At 33.8% G+C, this 21,226-nt stretch overlaps 1 protein-coding gene and 1 long non-coding RNA gene across 4 annotated transcripts in view; one reads left to right on the top strand and one right to left on the bottom strand.

The window, feature by feature from the left end:
* Positions 1–21,226, top strand: part of LOC122573234 (palmitoyl-protein thioesterase 1) — a 63,799-nt gene that overhangs the window by 5,978 nt on the left and 36,595 nt on the right. For 2 of the 3 annotated variants that reach the window (XM_043739323.1, XM_043739322.1), the window contains exons 2-6: positions 3,440–3,587; positions 4,581–4,690; positions 5,134–5,261; positions 6,129–6,287; positions 7,891–8,008. In XM_043739323.1, the coding sequence (XP_043595258.1) occupies positions 3,488–3,587; positions 4,581–4,690; positions 5,134–5,261; positions 6,129–6,287; positions 7,891–8,008 (615 nt within the window). In that variant the 5' untranslated portion in view covers positions 3,440–3,487. Of the gene's footprint in view, positions 1–3,439; positions 3,588–4,580; positions 4,691–5,133; positions 5,262–6,128; positions 6,288–7,890; positions 8,009–10,692; positions 10,852–11,097; positions 11,462–21,226 lie in introns of those variants that run through there. The other variant, XM_043739324.1, reaches the window with a different exon arrangement.
* On the bottom strand, positions 8,019–12,799 carry LOC122573237. Its single transcript, XR_006318688.1, has 3 exons — positions 12,111–12,799; positions 10,009–10,253; positions 8,019–9,828 (listed from the first exon to the last, which is right to left on the bottom strand). It is a non-coding gene; the product is annotated as an uncharacterized LOC122573237 (long non-coding RNA).

Raw genomic sequence — 21,226 nt, forward strand, 5'->3', positions numbered from 1 at the left:
TTTCTAGGATTTTTGAAAACACGGGAAGTAGCGATATTGGTCTGTAGGATGCTGCTTGGTGTGGGTCTTTGCCTGGTTTAGGTAGCATTATGATCTGTGCTAGTTTCCATAGTTTAGGATAGTATTGGATTCTTAGTATTGCATTGTATATTATTGTCATTAGTCGTATCGCTTTTGGAGGAAGGTTTTTCAAGATTTTACCATTGATTAGGTTGATTCCTGGTGCTTTATTGTTTTTTGTTTTCTCGATTATGTTTCTAATTTCTTGAGCTGTTGTTTTAGGTATGGTGTATTGCTTGTCAGTTGAGGTATTAGTGGTTGGCGCATCTTCGTCTGTATGACCATTGAAGTTGCTATTGTTGATATTGTGTGGTGTAAATGTGTTGCCTAGGTGCTTGGAAAATTCTTCAGCTTGCTCTTCGTTGCTTCTCGCCCATGTGTTATCTGCTTTTCTGATTGCTGGGGCTAGTTTAATTGGCTTCTTTATTTCTTTCGTGGCTTTCCATAGGGAGTAGTTGGAGTTCTCGTGTGCAGAGAGTGTCTCTATGAACTTTGTGAATTCGTTGTTGTTGTGCTCTTTTATTTTGTTTTTTATTTCCTTTGCAAGTTTGTTTAGGTGTTTTTTGTTTTCTCGTGATCTATGTTTTTGCCATTTTGCTTTTGCTTTTCTTTTTTCTCTAATTTTTTCAAGGATGTCTGGCGGAATTATTTTTGTTTGTCTGTTGATTGGTTCAGGTATAGTGGTTGCTCATGTTGCTTCTTGGATAGTTTCTGTCAATGTTGTTACTGCCTGCTCGATGTGTTCGGATGTTTTCAATGGGATGTTGCAGTTGATTTTACTCTCGATTATTCCTTGAAAAGTTTGCCATTTGGTGGTTTTATTGCATAGTGTCTCTGGATTGCTATAAAGTATCGGTTTGTTTCTGTATGCAATTATTACGGGTGTATGATCGGAGCTAAACTCGAGGCTGGGTATTATTTTTAGTTTATTTGCATTTAGTCCCTTTGTAACTGCAAAATCGAGTAGGTCAGGTATTTTGCTCAGGTTTGTCGGCCAGTATGTCGGTCTTCCTGTGGATAATATATTGAGGTTATTGTTTCTAATGTATTTATCCAGGGTTCTACCTCGAGGTGTAGTAATTCTTGATCCCCATAGCGTGTGCTTTGCATTATAGTCTCCCGCTGCGATATACTTTTCACCTAAGCGTTGAAAGTACTCTTCCCACATTTGTGATGTCATTTTGTGTCTCGATGGTACATATACTGCTGACAACTGGAAGTGGTTGCTGCTAGTTTGTACAGTAACGGTGGTTGCTTGGGTATATTCCTTTCTAACTTGGCTGTGTAAGTGGCGTTTGATATCGTTTCGAAAACGTTCATGAAAAGGAAATTAAAAAAAGAGAAGTTTACAATGATAGGATTATGAATCATTGGTACGACAGTGATTGTAGAAGATGTGATTGTAAACGTTTCAACCTCTCATTATTGTGGAGAGAATTTAAGGCATAGTGCCTGCGATTTCATTAAAAATGTTGGACGCATTAAAGGAGCCAATTACTGTTATTCTACAAAATTGAAAGAGTTTTTGGGAGGACAATACTTCGCAGGAGACGATGATTTAAAGGCCATTTATACACAATCAAGCCGTATCCGTTCCGTATCGGTTCTGTATTCCTTCCGTGATCCGTGTCCGGATGTTTATGCGTTAATATATACACCAGGGACCATCCGAGATGTACCTCTTTCCAATTGAAAACTTATTGTTAGCTATGATAGCTATTACTAATAGCTAATAACTTTTGGATGAAGAAAAGGAAGAAGAAGTAAAGCGACAAAGAATAAAAGGCCGATTCAACGTACATCCGTTATAGAAACCGTAAAGAAAAAAGAGAATTGTGTTTTTACAAACGACTAATAGATCACGGACAGAAGTTTTACGAATCTCTTCAGCGTGACACAGTACAAGAATACTGTATATAATTAGGCGGTAGGCAATCTTCGCATCGAGTGTTCTTCGCTACAAAAGATATCGTCATGCATGGATGAGACACGTTGAGATGGCTGTGGCCGATCGTGCTGTGTTAGGCAAACAGAAAAAATATTGAAGATTACCAAACTACCAAATGCATCCGGGACACGTCGTGTCTATTAATGATCAACGGACACGGCGCGGATGATGTATAAACTTGTGTCCCTTCAAAGTGAAGTAGCGTAAATTTAACTTTACATTTAAAATCTGAGGCAAGAACACGGAACAGACACAGCTTGAAAAAGAACGGCGCGGTGTGCAACGATGATTATGCGAACTGTGAATTCGCAGTGGAAGTATCGAAATTGTATAAGACGAAGGTATACAATATATATATTGTATATATATATTTTGTGTGTGTGTGTGTGTGTGTGTGTGTATTGTATATCTTCGACATATATAATTTCGTACAATATGTATATATACGTATAAAGCTCATCTCACGTTACGATAAGTGTCAAAATAGGAGCGGCGATTGTATTGAAAATATAATTGTTTTTTAAAATGCAATTGTATTATTGTTATTTCAAAATAGATATTACTTTTTGGATGACTTTAGTAGAAGTTACAGAATATTTATTGCAACTATATTTAATAAAAAATTAGTGTACAGTATAAATAGCTATTTTAGGGATATAACAGGCGGTATTATTAAGTATTGAGGTTTATTCTTATATTAATATAGTAGGTAATCGATCGTTTAAATAATTTCGTGACCTCTGCGAAATATAATATACTTGTGTGTAGTTACATACTCCTATACATATCTTGAAACTTCTATACGTATTTTCAGATTTGTTTGAAACTTTAACAATGTAATCATAATGGTTTCATAATAGTTTCATAATAGTATTAATGTTTTAAAATGCTTCGTATAGCACACATGCATGCACAAAAAAGGTTTATCCTTTTCACTTTAACACAATTTTGAAACGCATAGTTTCAATCGTTCAATTAGTTAAAAAAACTTGATTTTTCGATTCTTTTCTAGCTAATTAGCTCGGAAAATTCTTTGCAGTATCGCAAAGGAGGGACAAGTTCTCAATTGACATAGTACAGCTCTACAACTCTATATAGTTTACTGTAATTCTCATTCTCTAATTACTTATTTTATCTCTAATTATTTATTGTGATCGTTAAAAATTGTAAACTTTAACCACTGACCGACTTTATGAACTTGCTATATCGTTTTCTCTTACCAATACTCTTGATGAAAGAGATATTGGTGAAAATAGGCTTGAGAACAGACAGGTTTTGAACATCGAAACAGAAATTTGAGAAGGTTTAAGGCGAAATGTCAAATTAGAGCTGTGTAGTACTTTCTTTGTAGATCTAGATTAATTTGTAACAGTAGATTTGAACAGCGATGCAAGGATAATTATGGTACTATATAACTTCTTTCTTTTATAGGAATAATTGTTTCATACAATCCGTTCGTATAAAGGGAATTACATAATAATGGGAAAATATGTTCTAGTACTATTCTTTTTTTCGTATATATATCAATTTGATGGCGTACAAATTGATTCTCATCCAGTTGTTCTATGGCATGGAATGGGTAATATTTTTCATCCTTTTTATACAATGTACCTATATAGTAAAACTCTATTTATCCGACATAATTATGAAACAAGACGTGTCGACTAACTGGATCAGTCAGATAATAGGAGCCCGCTAATTCCAAGCTTCGCTGTTTATTATTCGTGTAATGGGAGTTAATTTCCATATATGAAATTTGTTAAGCTATGTTTAAATTTCGCTAAGCTGAATTTTGTAAATAGGCAAATACCATAATAAGGCAAAAATCATTATTCATAGAGGCAGTGCGTTATGTGGCCTGAATTCAGTTAACAGGAAGATATGTATTCGATAAATCGGGCATTGTGATGGATATCAGTTCGGATAAATGGAGTTCTACTGTACAGATCGATTTATCTGAGAACACTCAAATGTCTCGAGAAATATGAATGGCACGAAAAAATGCTTCAGACAAAAAGTGTATGATATCGCGAGAGACGTACTATATTTCTGTAAATTTGATTTTGCGATGACCTTGAAACGTCCTGCGAAGATCATATTCAAATTTTCAAACGGGAACTTACATCTTTTATTACACTATTTTCTTCTTATTATTACATCTATTCTATTACATCTATTTTCAAAATAGGACTTATTATCTATGTATTAAGAACTTGTGTCGTTCGCACCATTCACTATCGAGATATAAAATTTCGAAGTTGACAGATCGATACAACTACATCCAACATACTGCCGGGAATTGACTGACGTAATTTTATTTTAGAAAACCAAAAATTATTGTCTTGTTTTCCGCAATCTTGTAGTTTGTAACATATAGAATTCGAAAATATAAGTACTAGTTGTTTTTATCTTATTTCAAATATTTATTTTATTTCAAAACGATGATAGCACACAGTAATTAACATTTTTTATAATAGAATTAATTTTTAATTTTTCATGTAATAAATCTAATAACACGTGTTTTTATACAATAGATACTAGATATTATGGTTAAAAGATAATATAATTTTAGGAGACAGTTGCTGCTTTTCATTTAGTTTGGGACGAATAAAAAAATTGATAGAGAATAGGATACCTGACATTTATGTGTATTCCATTCGACTGGGAAATAATGAAATAGAGGTAGGTATTTTTGTAATTTTTAATTTTAATGTTATATATAACAATAGCATCTTAAGTTTATTGTACATAAATAGATACATATTTTTTGAATTTTGAATAATCTAAACTAGATGGTTAAAAAGTTGCAGTAACATCAAATTGTGCCCTCCTCGACACCATTTAACTCATGTTTGAAAGGATTTATAGTCTACCAACTATTGTAGTTGGTAGAAACATATATTTTATTTATTTAATGTACATACTTTTTCTAACTAAGAAAGGATGAGATAAATCTGTTAGATAATGTTTGAAAATTCTATAAGTGTTCGAATATTAATGCGAGTTACTGTATGTTTACCTATCTCATTTTTGCTCATTAATAGTAACTAGTCAGTGATGTTCCAATAACCGATGTTCTTTTAGGCAGCAAGTTAAATGTTTATTAACACTTTATTATATTTTAGGATGTCGAAAATAGTTACTTTGGAAATATTAATGAGCAAATACAAGAAGTTTGTCAACAATTGTTGAAAAATGAACGTCTTAAAAACGGCTATAATGCAATTGGATTTTCTCAAGGTGCTCAATTTCTGTAAGTATTATTTATGAGAAAATTAGCAAAATTAGGTATTTGATGGAAGGTGTGATCTATCTGTAAAAGGAGTTTATTATTGTATTTCACAGATAGATATCTAGTAAATGATATACAGGGTGCATTGAAAATCGTGCAACAAGCCGAAGGTCGGTAATTGTGATCGTGTAAAAGTATCAAAAATGTAGAATGACAATTTTTAATACAAGGCTTCGTTTTTGAGAAAATCAATTATGACGCATTAATATAATACATATTATGTTATTTACTTTCTATCTGACTGTGAAATATAAACATAATATGAATAATGTCAGTGCAAGGGACAATGGAACATTAACATTATTTTTCAAGAAAACGGTTGAATTGTGACATATAGTTCTTTTTGCAAAGTTGCTCTTCGTTACAGGTACTATGCGATACAATAAAAAATTTCATGCTGAATTTTAAGATGTAGCAGGTGTTCAAAGACGTAGACTCACGCTGTGGCGGGCATGACACTTTCAGTATACCCTACACAGTGTACATACACAAACATATATGCACGAGCAGATTTACATATACAAGTACATATATATGTACATATGTATATATGTGTATATGTATACCTATAATAGCCCTAGTCAGTATTACAGTCTTAATTCTCTTATATGAATACATAAATAATTTGAAGGTTGTATTTATCGTAATCGCCCAATAAGTGGTATTTGGGCTAACGATAATATGACTTAAAACAAAACAAGTTCAATAAATTTTTTAACGAAACTTGAAAAAGATATTTGTATTTCTAAAGTAAATTCAATTTTATAACAGATGTGTTACGTACAAAGATGATATTGGAATAATCATTTAATGTTTTATATATTACAGGAGAGCGGTAATTCAAAGATGCCCCAATCCCCCAGTTAAGAATTTCATCTCCTTGGGTGGTCAACATCAAGGCGTTTTTGGATTGCCAAATTGTGGAACATTGAAACCTAAGATTTGCAACTATATAACTCGCATGATCAAATATGGAGCCTACTTACAGTATTGATTTTTAATTTTTACTTTTGTTTTCTTACAATGTCTTACGTACCTATATAACGTTCATTTAAATAGGTAACCCATAAAGTCATGCACAATCATAACAAATATTAGGTTGTAAATTAACAATTTCAGTATTTTTGATGCATAACTCGTTGATTTTAGAAGTTACATATTTAATTTTTGTTTTCTGCATCTGTTAGGTTCACTGTATATGAAGCGTCGCTTCATAGAAGCATAAGTGTGTCACGTAATAATTTAACAAATAACTTAGAAGAAACGTCGATTTCCAAACAGGAGATCGAGTTCTTTATTTCAACACAATTTTTTTTACAATAGTTATATGACAAACGCTTTGCGATTCGCAACGATAGGTTTTTTAATATTCAGACTTGTTCGAAATTATTCAGACTGACTTGGATGATTTTAGGAGGAGTATTTATATTCTTCATTAGTTGGGATGGGAGAAGACGTTGGTCATATATCTCTGAGAACGGGTGAGGTGATCGGATGCCACTCAGGTGGTCGCTCATGATAAGACACTTGGAATCTGATCGCATAATTAATTGAATTTCATCTGTGACAATCTTATCATGTAATTAGTTGAATTTCACCTGTGACAAGTGCATCGTTTATTGCTGCAACGTATCTATGCTTCTGTACTAACTACTGACAATATTAACACTCCAATCGTCATGACAAAAACAGTTCGCTGCGGTTTCATGGAGATCTGCACATTTCTTTATAATGACCACAGTATGGGAACGTACTGTTAGCATCAATGCTACGCTTTATGGATAGTGGGCCTTAGCGTACCATTTTGCAGTCATTTTGGTTTTTCATGTGTTTGTTGTTTAATGAAGCTATCCCGAGCTGATATTTAGAAGTAATTATTTCTACGCATTCAACGTACTAAAGTTTTCGGAAGATATAAAGACTGAAAAAGCCGCTATGAGTAATTGAGTCATTAACACGTTCAACGCGATGCAGGTCATCAGTGATTGACGAAAGATTCCTTTTACTTTCCTATACGCTATCAAGAACGCACAATTATAGGTAGAATTCATTATAATGGTACTGACAGCTTTTTGTAAATAATTCGTAAAATAAGACTGAACGGCGGTTACACTTATAGATGAAAGTTGTTTAGAATTATGTTCCCGATAACATATCAAAAAATCATCGAAATCCAAGATAGTTGTAGCTTTCAAATAATTACCGTATTTATACGTACCTCTTTTACCAATAAAGCTTTTTTTTTTATAAAGAAAGTAAAGTTTTTATAAAGTTTTTTACATTTCATTTGTATAGTATCAATTTTTTGTATTATAAGTGATACGAAATTTATTAGATATAATCAGACCCCATTAATTAGTAATAATAAGTATAAGTAGTGTACAAAGTATAAAATACCTTTTGAAAGGAATTGTAATATTGTTCCTTTAACATTTATATTAATTTACACTTTTATATAATAGCAATAACTTATACCTACATGTGTATAATTATTACACAGTACATATAAAATATAAAGTATATATTCTTTTATAAATACTTTCATTTCAGTTCGTTACTCATGTTATAAAATTATTTTATTTCATTATAGAGCAGTTCAAGGAAAATTTATTCAAGCAACGTATTGGCATGATCCATACCAAGAAGAAGAATATAAAAAGAAAAGTATGTTTATGGCCGACATCAATAACGAGCGTTATATTAATGAGGTAAGATATCTATATGTCTACATAATACTTTATCGTATTAAAAATGACAATTATCTAATAAGGGAAGTTTCATAGGTGACTTATTAGTTTTAAAAAGATAACTATTGCATATTCTAGTTGTTAGTAGCTGCTACTCTATCTCCTAATAACTAAAATGAGTGCCATTCGCTCGGAAAATTTGATATCGGCTGGAAAAATGACGTCAAAGTCCGCCATAAGCACTTCCGAAAATGGATATAAATGACAGCTTTTTGTAATTATTTTAACCTTTGGTTGTTTTTCCTCTAAATAGATATAAGTGAAATAATCACAATAGAAAACAAACTTGAGTCTCAAGTCGGGTGTTAAACATTTTTTTATCCATTTCCCCTGAAGTTCAAATTGCATTTGACTATACGTACTTACATACATATACATATGTGACTTTATGTATTTGTACACGCTAATGTTTCTTTCATTTTTCTACTAATTTAAGAAAAGGTTGCTACTAATGGAATATTTTATTCTGTTTCAAATTTCAATTTAGAACATAATATTTCGATCTACATGATAATTATAAAACATTATCCTTCAATTATAGTTTAGAATACCGAAACGCAATTCGAACTTTGAGTGGAATAGATAAAAAAGAAATGTTTGATACCTACCATCTGACTGAGGCCCAAGTATTTTTTCTATTCCAGTTATTGCATTACTTAGGAAAGTATGGAAAATTTTAGAAATTTCAAAAGGTCATTTATTTCTATTTTCGGAGCTATGTAAGGTGGGTATGGACGCCAATTTTTTCTACTACGCTAAATTATTCGAATGAAAGGCACTCGTTTCATAGTCATGGACGTAAGAATTAAAATAAAAGTACTTTATTTCAAATGGATTGGTAAATGTCATTTTTATAAAATAAAACATAAACTGAATCCTTAGAATACATCATAACGTGCTTAATATTAAAATTATTATTTTACATAAAGAAAGATAGGAAGAACGAATTTCAATTTAGCAACTAGATGCGTACATCAATATATAAAACAATATATATATATATATATCAATAAATAAATGGTAGATACGATATATTTTTTCGATTGCTTTTATTTGTAATAAGAGATCAATCATTATTGACAGTAGAAAATTCTGTGATGTCAAAAAGGATATGCATAAAAATGAAGGAAGTTTGGAATTAACACAGCAAAAGAAATGTTATATGTACAATTATTCTTCATCATGCTTTTTTCTTAATGCTACAGCTTTCCTTTTTCAGTATGCATTTTTGCATTAATATTATACAGACGTAGCAAGTACGGTCTTATAAGAGTGTACCGGTAACAAGTTTTCATTTATGTTTCTAACAATATGATAACGAAATTCAATGATCAATCGGCGACCGTCCATTATTGCGTGCGCGGTATCACTTCTTTCTCTTACTGACACGAGTTTGGGTTCCGCAGATTTGCGCTTAATTTTTATACATAATATGTTGGCCGATGAACTTATTCTAATGGAGGCGTGGCATAGATTTCAGTCCTCTGGTGGTAAGATGGCAAAATACTGAAATACGTCCTTCGGTCTCTTTGTTCATTTATTTAAATCATCTGATTTATTTATATTCCAAATACATATTCAGTAGCGTTTCACAATTTCAGGATTTGTTTTAATTGAAAAAATGTTCTTTGAGAGCTATTCTATTCGATAGTATAAAGAACGGCTTGAACAGCTGTTAGTGTAAATAATAGGCCTTATATTTAATGTATTAATTGCGGAACTTGGAATTGAAAGATTGATGAAATCCCTCTTTTCTTTAATTAAATGACGCTTATGACTATCTAGAAGAGAAAATTTAGATAAATTTTCTACACGTCTTTTTAAAAATTATCAATTTTATGCCCAACTTCATTTATGGTTACATAATGGTTATTTTTCTACTTCTTTACTGGTTATTTATCTGGCTTAACAGAGCCAGTTGTAAATGTAATATAGATATTAAAAAAAAAGTATCTACTTACTTGATGGGATAAAATCTTCTTTTGTAAAGTGTAATGAGCATATTTTCATAAACGATGATAATATACTCTTGCCCGATTTTAGAACTTCTACCTAAGCACTGAAGCGGTCAATAATTTCCAATTGATTTAATTTATATTTTAGTTTCATTATAAATTTTTATTTTCCGGAGGAAAGTAGTAAAAGCGGACAGTGTCATTTTTACATAAAACTATACACAGGGGAATGTATGTTACTCCCACTTTTTCTATAAGGAAATACCATTGTGTAAATTTTTATAGCTACTTAAATAATTATACGAATCTTATTATACCGATCAATTTAAAAGCATTGAGACAAATTTAAAAACACTAGCTTTTCACTACGCGCTCATTTAAAATTTAAACATTGTTGATCATATGCACGAACATTACTCTATCTATCTTTAGTAGTTTAATTTTCTGTTACAAGTTAGCATATCGAAATTCTCTGTTTCCCAAAATGAAAACTAAAGTATGGCAAAAACTCAAAGAGACAAGGAGAGTAAAAAAGAGTGCGAGTAAATCGTCTCTTTAGAGTTGTGAATCGAGTTGTTATTAGAGTCGCTAAGAAGTAAAGTAGAGCTAAGGGTGTGCGAATACCCTATAATAATTGTTGCCAATTACGTTCTTACTTTATCGTTAAATAATATCGAAATTTCTTTCCAGACGTACAAAGAGAATCTTCAGAGATTACGTACCATGGTACTAGTTAAATTTACTAATGATACCATTGTCAAGCCTATAGAAACGGAAATGTTTGGATTTTACAAACCAGGACAGGGATCGTTAATTCAAACATTGGAACAATCTGATTTATATCGTGAGGTATAGAATTTCATATAGGTATTATTACAGGATTATGATGTAATAATGTTTGAAAACGCAAACGTCGTTTTTTAGTTTTTGTCTGGTTACAAGCATCTTTGTTTAGTTATAATAATTAAAAATAAACGTTATAATAGGTTCAGTTATAACAAATACTTGGCAAAATTAATTGAAATTACAATTGCATTTCAAAAAGTACAACTGCAACGAATAATTTCAATCAGAAAATAAATTTGTACATTTCAGGATCGTTTAGGTTTGAAAATGTTACACGATTCTGGGAGAATTCATTTTCTTAATGTACATGGGAACCATTTGCAATTTACGGAAGACTGGTTTGTAGATAATATAATAAAAAAATATTTGTTATAAGGATTAATAACATTAAATAATGTATAAAGAATTAACCTTTTTAAAACAAATGTTATGTATGTGTATACGTATGTACATTTCACTATCTTTGCTTAATACATATATCATTATTGTATCTACGTATTCCCTTCACTAATGCACATTCTTCTCCTCTAATTGGATGCTATTGCAATAATTTAAATATGTATACTTTTTGTAAAAACTACACCTATTCATCAATAAATTTTTGTATCTATTATATTTCTGAAATATGGAATTATCTTAATTGAGTGTCACATCTTTAAATTGAAATGAAATACAAATTATTTGAGGTTTGTCTGGTTTCTTCATTTCAACATCATATTCATAGATAGATACTTCGTTAAAATAATATGGAACACAATATCTATCATTTAAGATAGTTTTTTTCACAAGCTCGACGCGTTTGACTCAATCTTCCACTAAATTCTCATATAACTGAGATTGTATTTCATCAATGGCGACTATAACATTGCTTTTCAGCTCGTCAATCGTGTATGGACTATCGACGTAGACTCTATTTTGGAAAAGTTCCTATGAAAAAGGTCTAACGGTGTCATATCATATAACGTTGGTTCGTTAATAGGAACTTTACGATACGTTAATAGAACTTTTATACTAAATTTTAGCAATTTGCACACGTTGTCGCACTGTATAGTGTTCCATGTTCCATGATGATTTGTTTGAATATAGGCTTCTGATAGTTTATAAAAAACAAATGAAGGTATGTCAAACCGTTTTGCAGTAATTTCGGTGTTGACTGTTGAAAGCTGTGACACTCAATTTAAATAGTCGTTATCCAATGAATTTTCAATATTATGTTGGATGATCAACATAATGACTTTGCTCTCTGATAAGTAGAGACGAACCACCGTGCCATCTTCAATGACTACAAATCCGAAATCCAAAGCGTCTCTCCTTTGGCCCTTCCGATTCAAGGATCACAGTTATCCCCTTGCTGTCTAAAGCCGAACATACTATAAATATAAGTTTATACCGACGATCGCACTAAGTAAACACATTCTTGTAATTTCTACGTTCCTTACGCTAGCGGTCAATTTAAAGTTTAACCCCTTCTCGTGCCATTTAGCACGACGAAACTCGGGCCCGAGCGATAGGCGTCAAAGAAAGCGTGGTAAACAAACCAGATTAATGCTCGAGAACAGTCACAATACGAGCCGAAATGTGAATACCTATGATATAGTCAGTCTTACGCGATACTACTGTTGCGGAAGTGAGGTGTACCGAGTGTCCGTGATAATAGTAGTTGCTGGCTGTAGATGTCGCTGCTGGGGTACTGCTGTATTTGCTTCCTATTTAAGAATCGCGGAAGAAAAATCGGACTTCGGTCACCGGGATTCGAACCCGGGTTCCAAACGTTCGTAACTTAAGGTGCTAACCACTGCGCAGTTGTCGTCCGTTGTTAGTTAGTGTCGAGTGCCGCCACAAAAGTAAACTCTAATCCTTCTTCGTTTTATAGGTATTATAAATATATTATATTTTGTAATAGATGACAGTTTCAAAATTATATTTCATGAATAAACAATACTTCAATAGAAATTCAAGCGCCTTCAAATGTGATTTTGTCCTAAGGAATGTAATAATACTATGCCTAAAAATAAATAGCATACTATAAACAAAAAACTTAATTATAAGAAATGTTCACCTTGAATCAATATCTAATAAGAAAATACTTATAACTCTAAAAAACCTCCATGGTATGATACTTCCTAAAACACTTTGGCAGATGTAAAGCTATTTTACATTTCGCGTATTCCCACTTCGTTTCGCTTCGTATTTTATGTTTATAACAAACTTTACACATCCTTGTCCGATGCTTCTTTCGAGGCGTCAGATAGATATTTTTTTGGGAAATGTTCCCAATATTGTGCTTAGAGTCGAAGAGGTTCAATTGATGTATACTTAATTCGACATTTTGCAAAATTGCCTCTGCTATATTTATTCGGTAATCAACATAAGTCTCCCTTTTTCGACTGTGCATTGTTTTATGCATAATATAGGTATTAAACAGAGCCATATCTGACGTGTAAAAGAAAAGTTTTCAGTATCCTTTGATAACTTTTCTCATGATTGGGAAACAGGATAACATCTGATCTTGATGATCAACTGCACCCATACCCTTGTTATATTCCAGGATACATTTAGGCTTCATTACTTTTTATAATTCTTTGTCTGATTGCTCAACCATCTCTACACTTTCGTATTTCGTTGATATCATATACACGTCGCGTTTGTCCTTTCATCTCAGAGCTATCAAATTATTGTAACACTTCCATACACATTCTCCTTTCTTCAAAATACGCTTTTGAATGTCTTTTGGCATATTTTTCCTATTCTCACGTACTATCCCGATAACGTTTGTCTTTTTCTGGTGTGAATTGTTTGTATGCTAAACGCCCTTTATATTTCATCAAGGATCTGTACTGACATATTCATTGGATGTGTAAATTTCTTTAAATTTTTCATTCCAGAGGTTGATAATAGGTCTTACCTTTCGAAATCGGTCATTACTATCAGCATTATCAGAATTCATTATCAGAAAAATGTAAAAATCTCGAAATTTGCCGAAATCTCTTAAAAGGCATTGTTTTTCTAAATATTTTCTAAATATTTTCTAAATTTTCTACTACTGCTCTTATAGTCCAATACAGTTGGCTATTTGATTTTTTTACTTGACTCATCAAAATACACAGTGCATACTTTATTTCGTCTAACGTAACAGGATACCAAACATCGTTCACTTTCCGTCTTTTACGTTCGTCGTGCATTGTCTGATCTGCGAAGCGATTTGTTTCCGTAACAAGTATTTCCCAAAGTTTATTGTCAAATATAATAGAAAATAGGTCTAATATTTTTGGATCATCGCTTAAATTATTTAAAACAGACGCGTTTATGCCATGAGTTTCAGAATACTTCCAAACTATTGGTGTGTTTTTTTACTTTATGCCAAATCCATGATTGACGCGTCGTACCTTCCTCTTCACTACTCTCATCTAATCATACGCCTTGTACGCTTTCTGATTGGCACAAACACGTCACTATCACTGGATTCGTTGTCATTGCTTTCATTTAAAACTGTCGTATTTAGCATTTTGTAGGGGTTTATTAAATTTCAATAACTGAACTGCTTTGTAACAGCAATTATAAGAATCGCGACTAACTTTCGTGGCGTACTGGTAGGAATTAACATTCAATTACGATCGTTATATTACGATGTTTATCTTTGGCCACCGACTTTCTATTCGCGAGCCTGGCTCGTGATAATTATGTTTGGCCCGACTATCTGTTCACGAGCCTTTTTCTTTTTTTTTTTTCTCGAGGAGGGGAAAATGCTATTACGCATACCCAGTGACTGAGTATCTGGGACTCGGCGGAAGTCGCCATACCCACTAAAAACCCTCCTCTATCCGCTCCTCTTATGGTATAGGATCCAACCCCGGAATCGCCTGTAGCGGCACTCGACAGCAAACTTTCCAACGGGTTCTGTCCCGTGGCTTGCTACACAAAGACTCTACTCTAGACCGGACGACGGTAGAGCTGTGGTTAGCGCCGTTGGTTACGAACGTTCAAGATCAGGTTCAAATCCCGGCACTTTTAGTCCGGTTTTTTCCTCGAGCAGCAGTAGCATTATCACCGACCTATCCACCTCACGCCTTTCGACATTACTTCAGGGTTGGCCTTAGTGCGTATCCCTCACTAGTTCGGTCTTCTTAGTTCAGTCTACTGGCTTGTCTTTTCTTCCTTTCCACAATCTTCTCTTGCACTCGTCTTTCTCTTGCATGATCTTCCTGGAAAACGCTTGGAACCTAGTCCAATTGTCTTCTTTTTTGGTTACTGCCCCTATCAAATTTTCCACCGTAAGTGGCATGCCAACGTAGCTTTCAAATTCAGTCCCCTCGTAAATCCACCTAAGGTAGTGGAACAACGGATGCTCCGCATCGTCACCGTCGATGTCACAATCCCAACATCTCGAGTGATCCTCTTTGTTAATCGTCTTTCGATAAACATTAAAAATCCCGTGTCCGGCCAAAATTTGCATGGTCCAATGATTGATGTATCTTTTGCACTTTCTAAAAGTACAAGCGTCAGAAATTAATTTTCTCGTCTAATTGTCACTTCTGTAAAAACTGTATTCCTCTCTCCACTTGTCATCAATGGATTCTTCCACCGCCCTCATTCTCTCCACAAAATTTGAGGTATCTCCTGCCCTGGAACGGGTCTCATACTATTCTTGTTGATAACTCCTTTTAAGTTCATACTTCTCGGCTCGGAGCTCCGCTTTATAGTAGATCGACATAGTGTCCGTCAACACACACAGCGCTGCATGGGACACAGTTTTATACGCCATCGACGATCTAACCAGTGCGGCTCTTTGTGCCCTCTTCAAAATGTTCTTATTCTTCTTCCGCAATAGCGCTTTAACCCATACCGGGGATGCATAAAGCACCACCGACTCCCATACCCCGTAGTATAATCTTCTGACTGAGCCAGTGGGCCCCTCGACATTAAGTAACAACGACCTAAGCGCTCCCATTAGGGCATCAGCCTTTCCACAGACTTTCTCAAAGTGAGCCCCGAACTTTTTACAGTCATCTAACTGCATCCCAAGGTATCTTATTTCCTGCTTCGTCCTCAATAGGAATCCTCCAATGTCAATTTCCATAACCCTGAGCGTTTCCCAGTGAGCAGAATCATCTCCGTCTTGCCGTGCTCGATTGTCAGCCCATTGTCAGCACACCATTGCGTAACCATACTCATTGCTCTGCCTAACCTATCCCCAATCTCCTCCTGACTGGTTACATCAAATATCAACGCCAAGTCGTCGGCAAAGGCGACCGCACTCATACGTGGGATATCCTGGAGCTCCTTCAGAAGTCCGTCGTAGGCCAGATTCCACAACAACGCTCCCAAAATGGATCCCTATGGGACACCCGCAAAAACATTCCTCTTTACCGTTCCACCAATGTTCCGGACTACTATTTTCCTGTCTTCAAGGTAGTTGTCAAGAAGAGTTAATAGTTTCCGGGTCATTCCTCTCGCTTCAGCCTCCATCAGGATCTTATCCCAACTGAGAGTGTTGAACGCGTTCTTGATGTCCACCGCTGTCAGTATACATATCCGGTTTCTTCTTTTACAATTCTCCGCTAATTGCACAACCCGGCACAGGGCGTCCACCGTACTCTTCTTCCTGCGAAACCCGTATTGGTCCTTGTGGAAGGGGTCTAATCCCAACTTTTCCTCAATCAGGTTCTTAGACGTGTGCTCCCAGACTTTATTAAGTGCTGGAAGCACGCTGATCTGTCGGAAAGATGATGTAAGTGCAGGGTCTTTACCCGGCTTCGGGATGAGAACTACTTTCGGCATCTTCCATAACGCAGGTATCCTACCGCTGTTGTTTACATCGTTCAACACTCTCAACATCTTATCTGTCCTTTTTTCAAGTAACTCCTTGACCACCGCTTCTGGTATGCCATTTACGCCCACCGCTTTGTTAGGGTTTATCCTAGTTCCGGCATCCAGTAAAGCTTCCTCTGTGATCTCGCAGTCCCCTTCGCCATCTCTGCTGTTGATACTCCCGTCAATTCTCATGAAATTCTCCGTCGGTCTCGTTAGGAAAAGCTCATCGACAATGGCTCGTATCTTATCCACGCGTAGGCCGTCTGTTCGGATTCTCCTGGCTATCTACCTGTTCACGAGCCTGGCTCGTGATATTCATGTTTGGGCCAAAATCTTCATCACGAGTCAGACTCGTTAAAGCACGGGAAGGGGTTAAGTTGAAGCTATAGTTGCATTCTGCGTTATATTAAAGTTTCATTGAATTAAGTGTACTTATCGGTCTCATCGTTTCTCTCCCAGTTCCACAACGATTAATTTATTTAATGAAATTTTGGGTGAAATTCTATGATCTTAAATGTCCTTCCATTTTAATCAGAAAAATCTCATCAATGTGTTAATAAAAAAATAATTTATCTTTCTTAACAAAAAATTTCAAATAAAAAGGATTCGTCGTTGCATTAGCGTCGTTTCACTGATACGAAGACGAAAGGGAACCCTATTGTGCGGTCATGCTGTGCGACCCTCTCAACTACCCACTGCCCAGTGTCCAATGCCCGGCTCAGGTCAATGTTTATTTTCACATAATGCGATCACTGGTGACTTATGAATCTTTCTTTTTCTACGTTGCTCTTTTTACGTCACATTGGATCGTCGTACGGTCAACTTGCTATCCTTTTCTCCGTCACCATGCGGCGTGCGACTAACGTATCTATGAACACTACTTTCGTATCCATATCGTTGTACGATCAATTGTTTTTCGATTGGTTGTCTTGTCGTTGTGAAAGTCTCAGCTAGGACATAGGGTAAGACATTGTGGAGAATCGAAATGATTCTTTCGAATATTTGAATGGGTCTTACAACGATTCTGTATCGAAAGATGAAATGTCTCTTTTAAGCGTTCAACTAATTCTGTATTACGACTTGCCATGGTATTGTAGATAAGTATCTACTTCTCTTAAGGTCCTTTAGACAATGCATGCCGATTGATTTTCATTGAACGCCTCGTAAGGCGTCGTACATATCTTTCCATGCGTCTGTTGAATTTTTAAATGTTCCGTACTCAAGGTCACGTGATAGTTATAGTATTATAGCTAATTTTTATTAATTAATGCTATGATGATAAAAATATGTACTTCCCTTTAGAAAAACATGGGTCACATTGAAATCTTGGGAAATATGACCTTGAGAAAAGTTTTTTTGTTGTTCATAATATTTATCCTTCCGAAAGAAACATTTTTTCCCTGCGATATTTTTTCCTATCGTTAAAAACAACTCCAGATATTCAAGGTGACTGAGTTACGTTATTCATCCTGTATATTAAATACACAATGTAAACTTGTAAAGATTATCCTGGGGATTACAAATTTTAATTACGAGTTTAAGTACACTTGAGTAGTTGCTCATTTCACCTATATCTTTTGCTTAGAATTCCGCAAGGTTTGGATTAAGTTTGATGCTAGCTGTATAAATTCCAGCTATCATACCTACATATTACTGAGTTTGTAACTATGAAGATTCACGATCATATTATATAAAGTAGATACGTTCTTCCGAGTATTCATAACATATTACAACTATATATAGAATACGTCGATTTATAACTACTCTCGAATACGAATAATACGCCACTAGTAATAAGTAAGTGATTATTAATATTTCGCATCATCAGACTTTAGAATACATAACTTCGTTGATTGTGTGAGCTAGTAGTGGTCCATGGAAACTAAATTAATTAATTTGAATAAAACTCCGTGCCTATAACGGGAATTGTTCATGAAACGGGTAACTGGTAACTGGTCAATTATTGAAAGATTGGAAGTACATCTTACATATCATTTGACTGGTATAAATGTTTAAAGCCAATAGCGAAATTAAGACAATAGAACGTGCAAAAAGTGATTTCTCGCACACACACTGTTAACAAAAGTATTAAAAAAATGCATTATTACGAAAGCCATAGTGGCTGAAGACGAGAGAATTTGGGATACTCAAATGTTTGAAAAATTAATAGGGATTAATAGAAAACAAGAAAACTAATTGTGATTCAAAGTGTATGCGAATGAAAAATGTGTAATGTTTGCTATACATATGTATATACTTTACACTATATATCTACTTAAAAATTGTTAAGGAGTGTTTAGACGATCAATACTGTTGTTAATATCATTCTTAATATTTAAGGCCATTGACATTGTATTGACAATATACGTATGTTGGTCGTCTAGAGTGTGGAGGGTCTCTTACTTATGATAACGTTGGGAACCTTAAATATTGACAATAATATTTTAGGAGCGAATTGAACATCACCTCAGAGAAAGCCTTATTAAACAATTTTTAATTATAATGTACTGATCGTAAATTTTGTTAAAACCGCATAACAAACATTTTAACGAGTTTATATCTTTATTGCGTTTCTGTAATAATATCATAATGTGTGATACAATTGTTTTCATATAAAGAAATATTAATAATTATATAATATAAATATTATATAATATATTATACATTATTGTAGGTACAATGTCGTGGTTGTAATTGCAATTTCAACTCGAACGTAATGCTCAGTATCGATGACGATAAGAACCGGAAATTAAAAATGAGAGTGTAAGGAAAATTTGCGAAGAAATAACAAGCGTAGATAGTGTCAGTTTAGACCTTGGAAAGAGGGCCATATATTTTCATCGAGCACACTGGTAGCTCTATCCGAGGGAGCGGAAACAACAGGGTATATTATGGAATACTATCCGCAATAGGTTCCACAATCTCGGTAGCCATTGTTTCGTGGTACCTACAGATGTGCTCCATTGTCGGTCTATCGGTACTCTTGCTCGAAAAGGAGAAAGAGAAAGAAAAAAAGAGAGACGTTTACGAAAGGAACGTATCAATTCTTTGTCGTATCAGTATATCTGTAGGCATATCTAACGGGTGACATGTCTTGAAATTACCTTCTTTATTTTCGATAATAATGACGTATAGTGCTGAAATGACACCTTTTCACACTCGATTATGCATATTTTAAAGAATAAGTAGCATTGGGAAAATTCAACGCTCCATTATACGATATTATAGATTATAGAACGATGTATTACAGATATAGATACAAGTTTTTAAGATTTGTTTTATATAGTTTTTGGAGTTTCAAATTATACAAATTATAAAGTTGGTTTGCCATTAGTGATGTCACATACCTACGTACGACGTCGATACGCAATATAATGTAAATAAATTCTGTAGTTGACTTTTAGGTATTTTGTAATTTTTTCTTTATCGTACGGTAATTATATTAAGTCGTGAAAATTAAGCGGAACACTTTCCAATATCGTGCAATTTTTGGCGATGATGTAAATGCGTTACAACATGTATTACAAAATTCTAGTTTGCCTATCGCTTGAGTATTAATTTTATATTAAAAATTATGATTCATAAAATAGAAATATTAAAAGTAACTATAGGAAATATCAGTTTTTAATTAAAAAAAAAAATTATGATTAGACTGTGAATTTTTATACATTTATGAGAAATTTGAAGATGTAAAAATGCGTGCAATACATACAAAAATATATGAAATATTTAAAATGGAGTACTTATTACGTGTAACGTTTGGCAGGTTCTATTTTCTAAAGTATATTCACAAAAGTCTAAATGCACATAAATATTCGCAGTCTAATTATGACATTTGAAACAGATTTGAAATTAAGAAAGAGAAAAAATCGGCCTAATGTACAAGGTAACATTAATAGTAATCATTATATTGGGTCACCCGGGAAGTTCGTTCCGATTTACACTTTGATTCGATACACATTTATTGAATTATATGGTTGCCATTTTATTCCACGACCTTTCTCCATCTTCCACACAATTTGAATATTCCATCCTTCCAAAACCTTTCAGGTTTCTCGGCGGCAAACTTTTTAATATGGTCTTTCATGTTGACGAAATTTCTTAAAAATCAGAACGAAGTTTTCAAGTAACCCGATACATATATGTAGATATTTAGTCATACTACTTCTTATCATCTAGTAAGTATCGAAGCAAAGAACTATCAACAAATGAACTTATTTTAAAATATTAATTTTTTTTCCATTCACTTGTTGATAGCAAAAATTATTAGTAGATACCTTTATATTTTTATACTTTTCAAAATTGGATTCATACAGTAAGGATAAAGTATAAAGAATGAAAGTTTGTTATTGGTTAGTAGGTAGGTTATTGGTAGTTTGTTTGGTTAGTTTTCCTTTCCAATAAGACAATTGACAATTCGATTTGATTTGTGCGCATTTTGCAAGATTGTAGATATGCGTTTAAAAATACTTTCAAATTTTAAATTTATATTATCAATCTTTTATGGACATGGATATTTGTACATACACGTATGTATATGTTTTTAATCAACAGTATCTCTATACCG

This window comes from Bombus pyrosoma, linkage group LG11, assembly GCF_014825855.1.
Source record: "Bombus pyrosoma isolate SC7728 linkage group LG11, ASM1482585v1, whole genome shotgun sequence".
NCBI classification, from domain to species: Eukaryota; Metazoa; Arthropoda; class Insecta; order Hymenoptera; family Apidae; genus Bombus; species Bombus pyrosoma.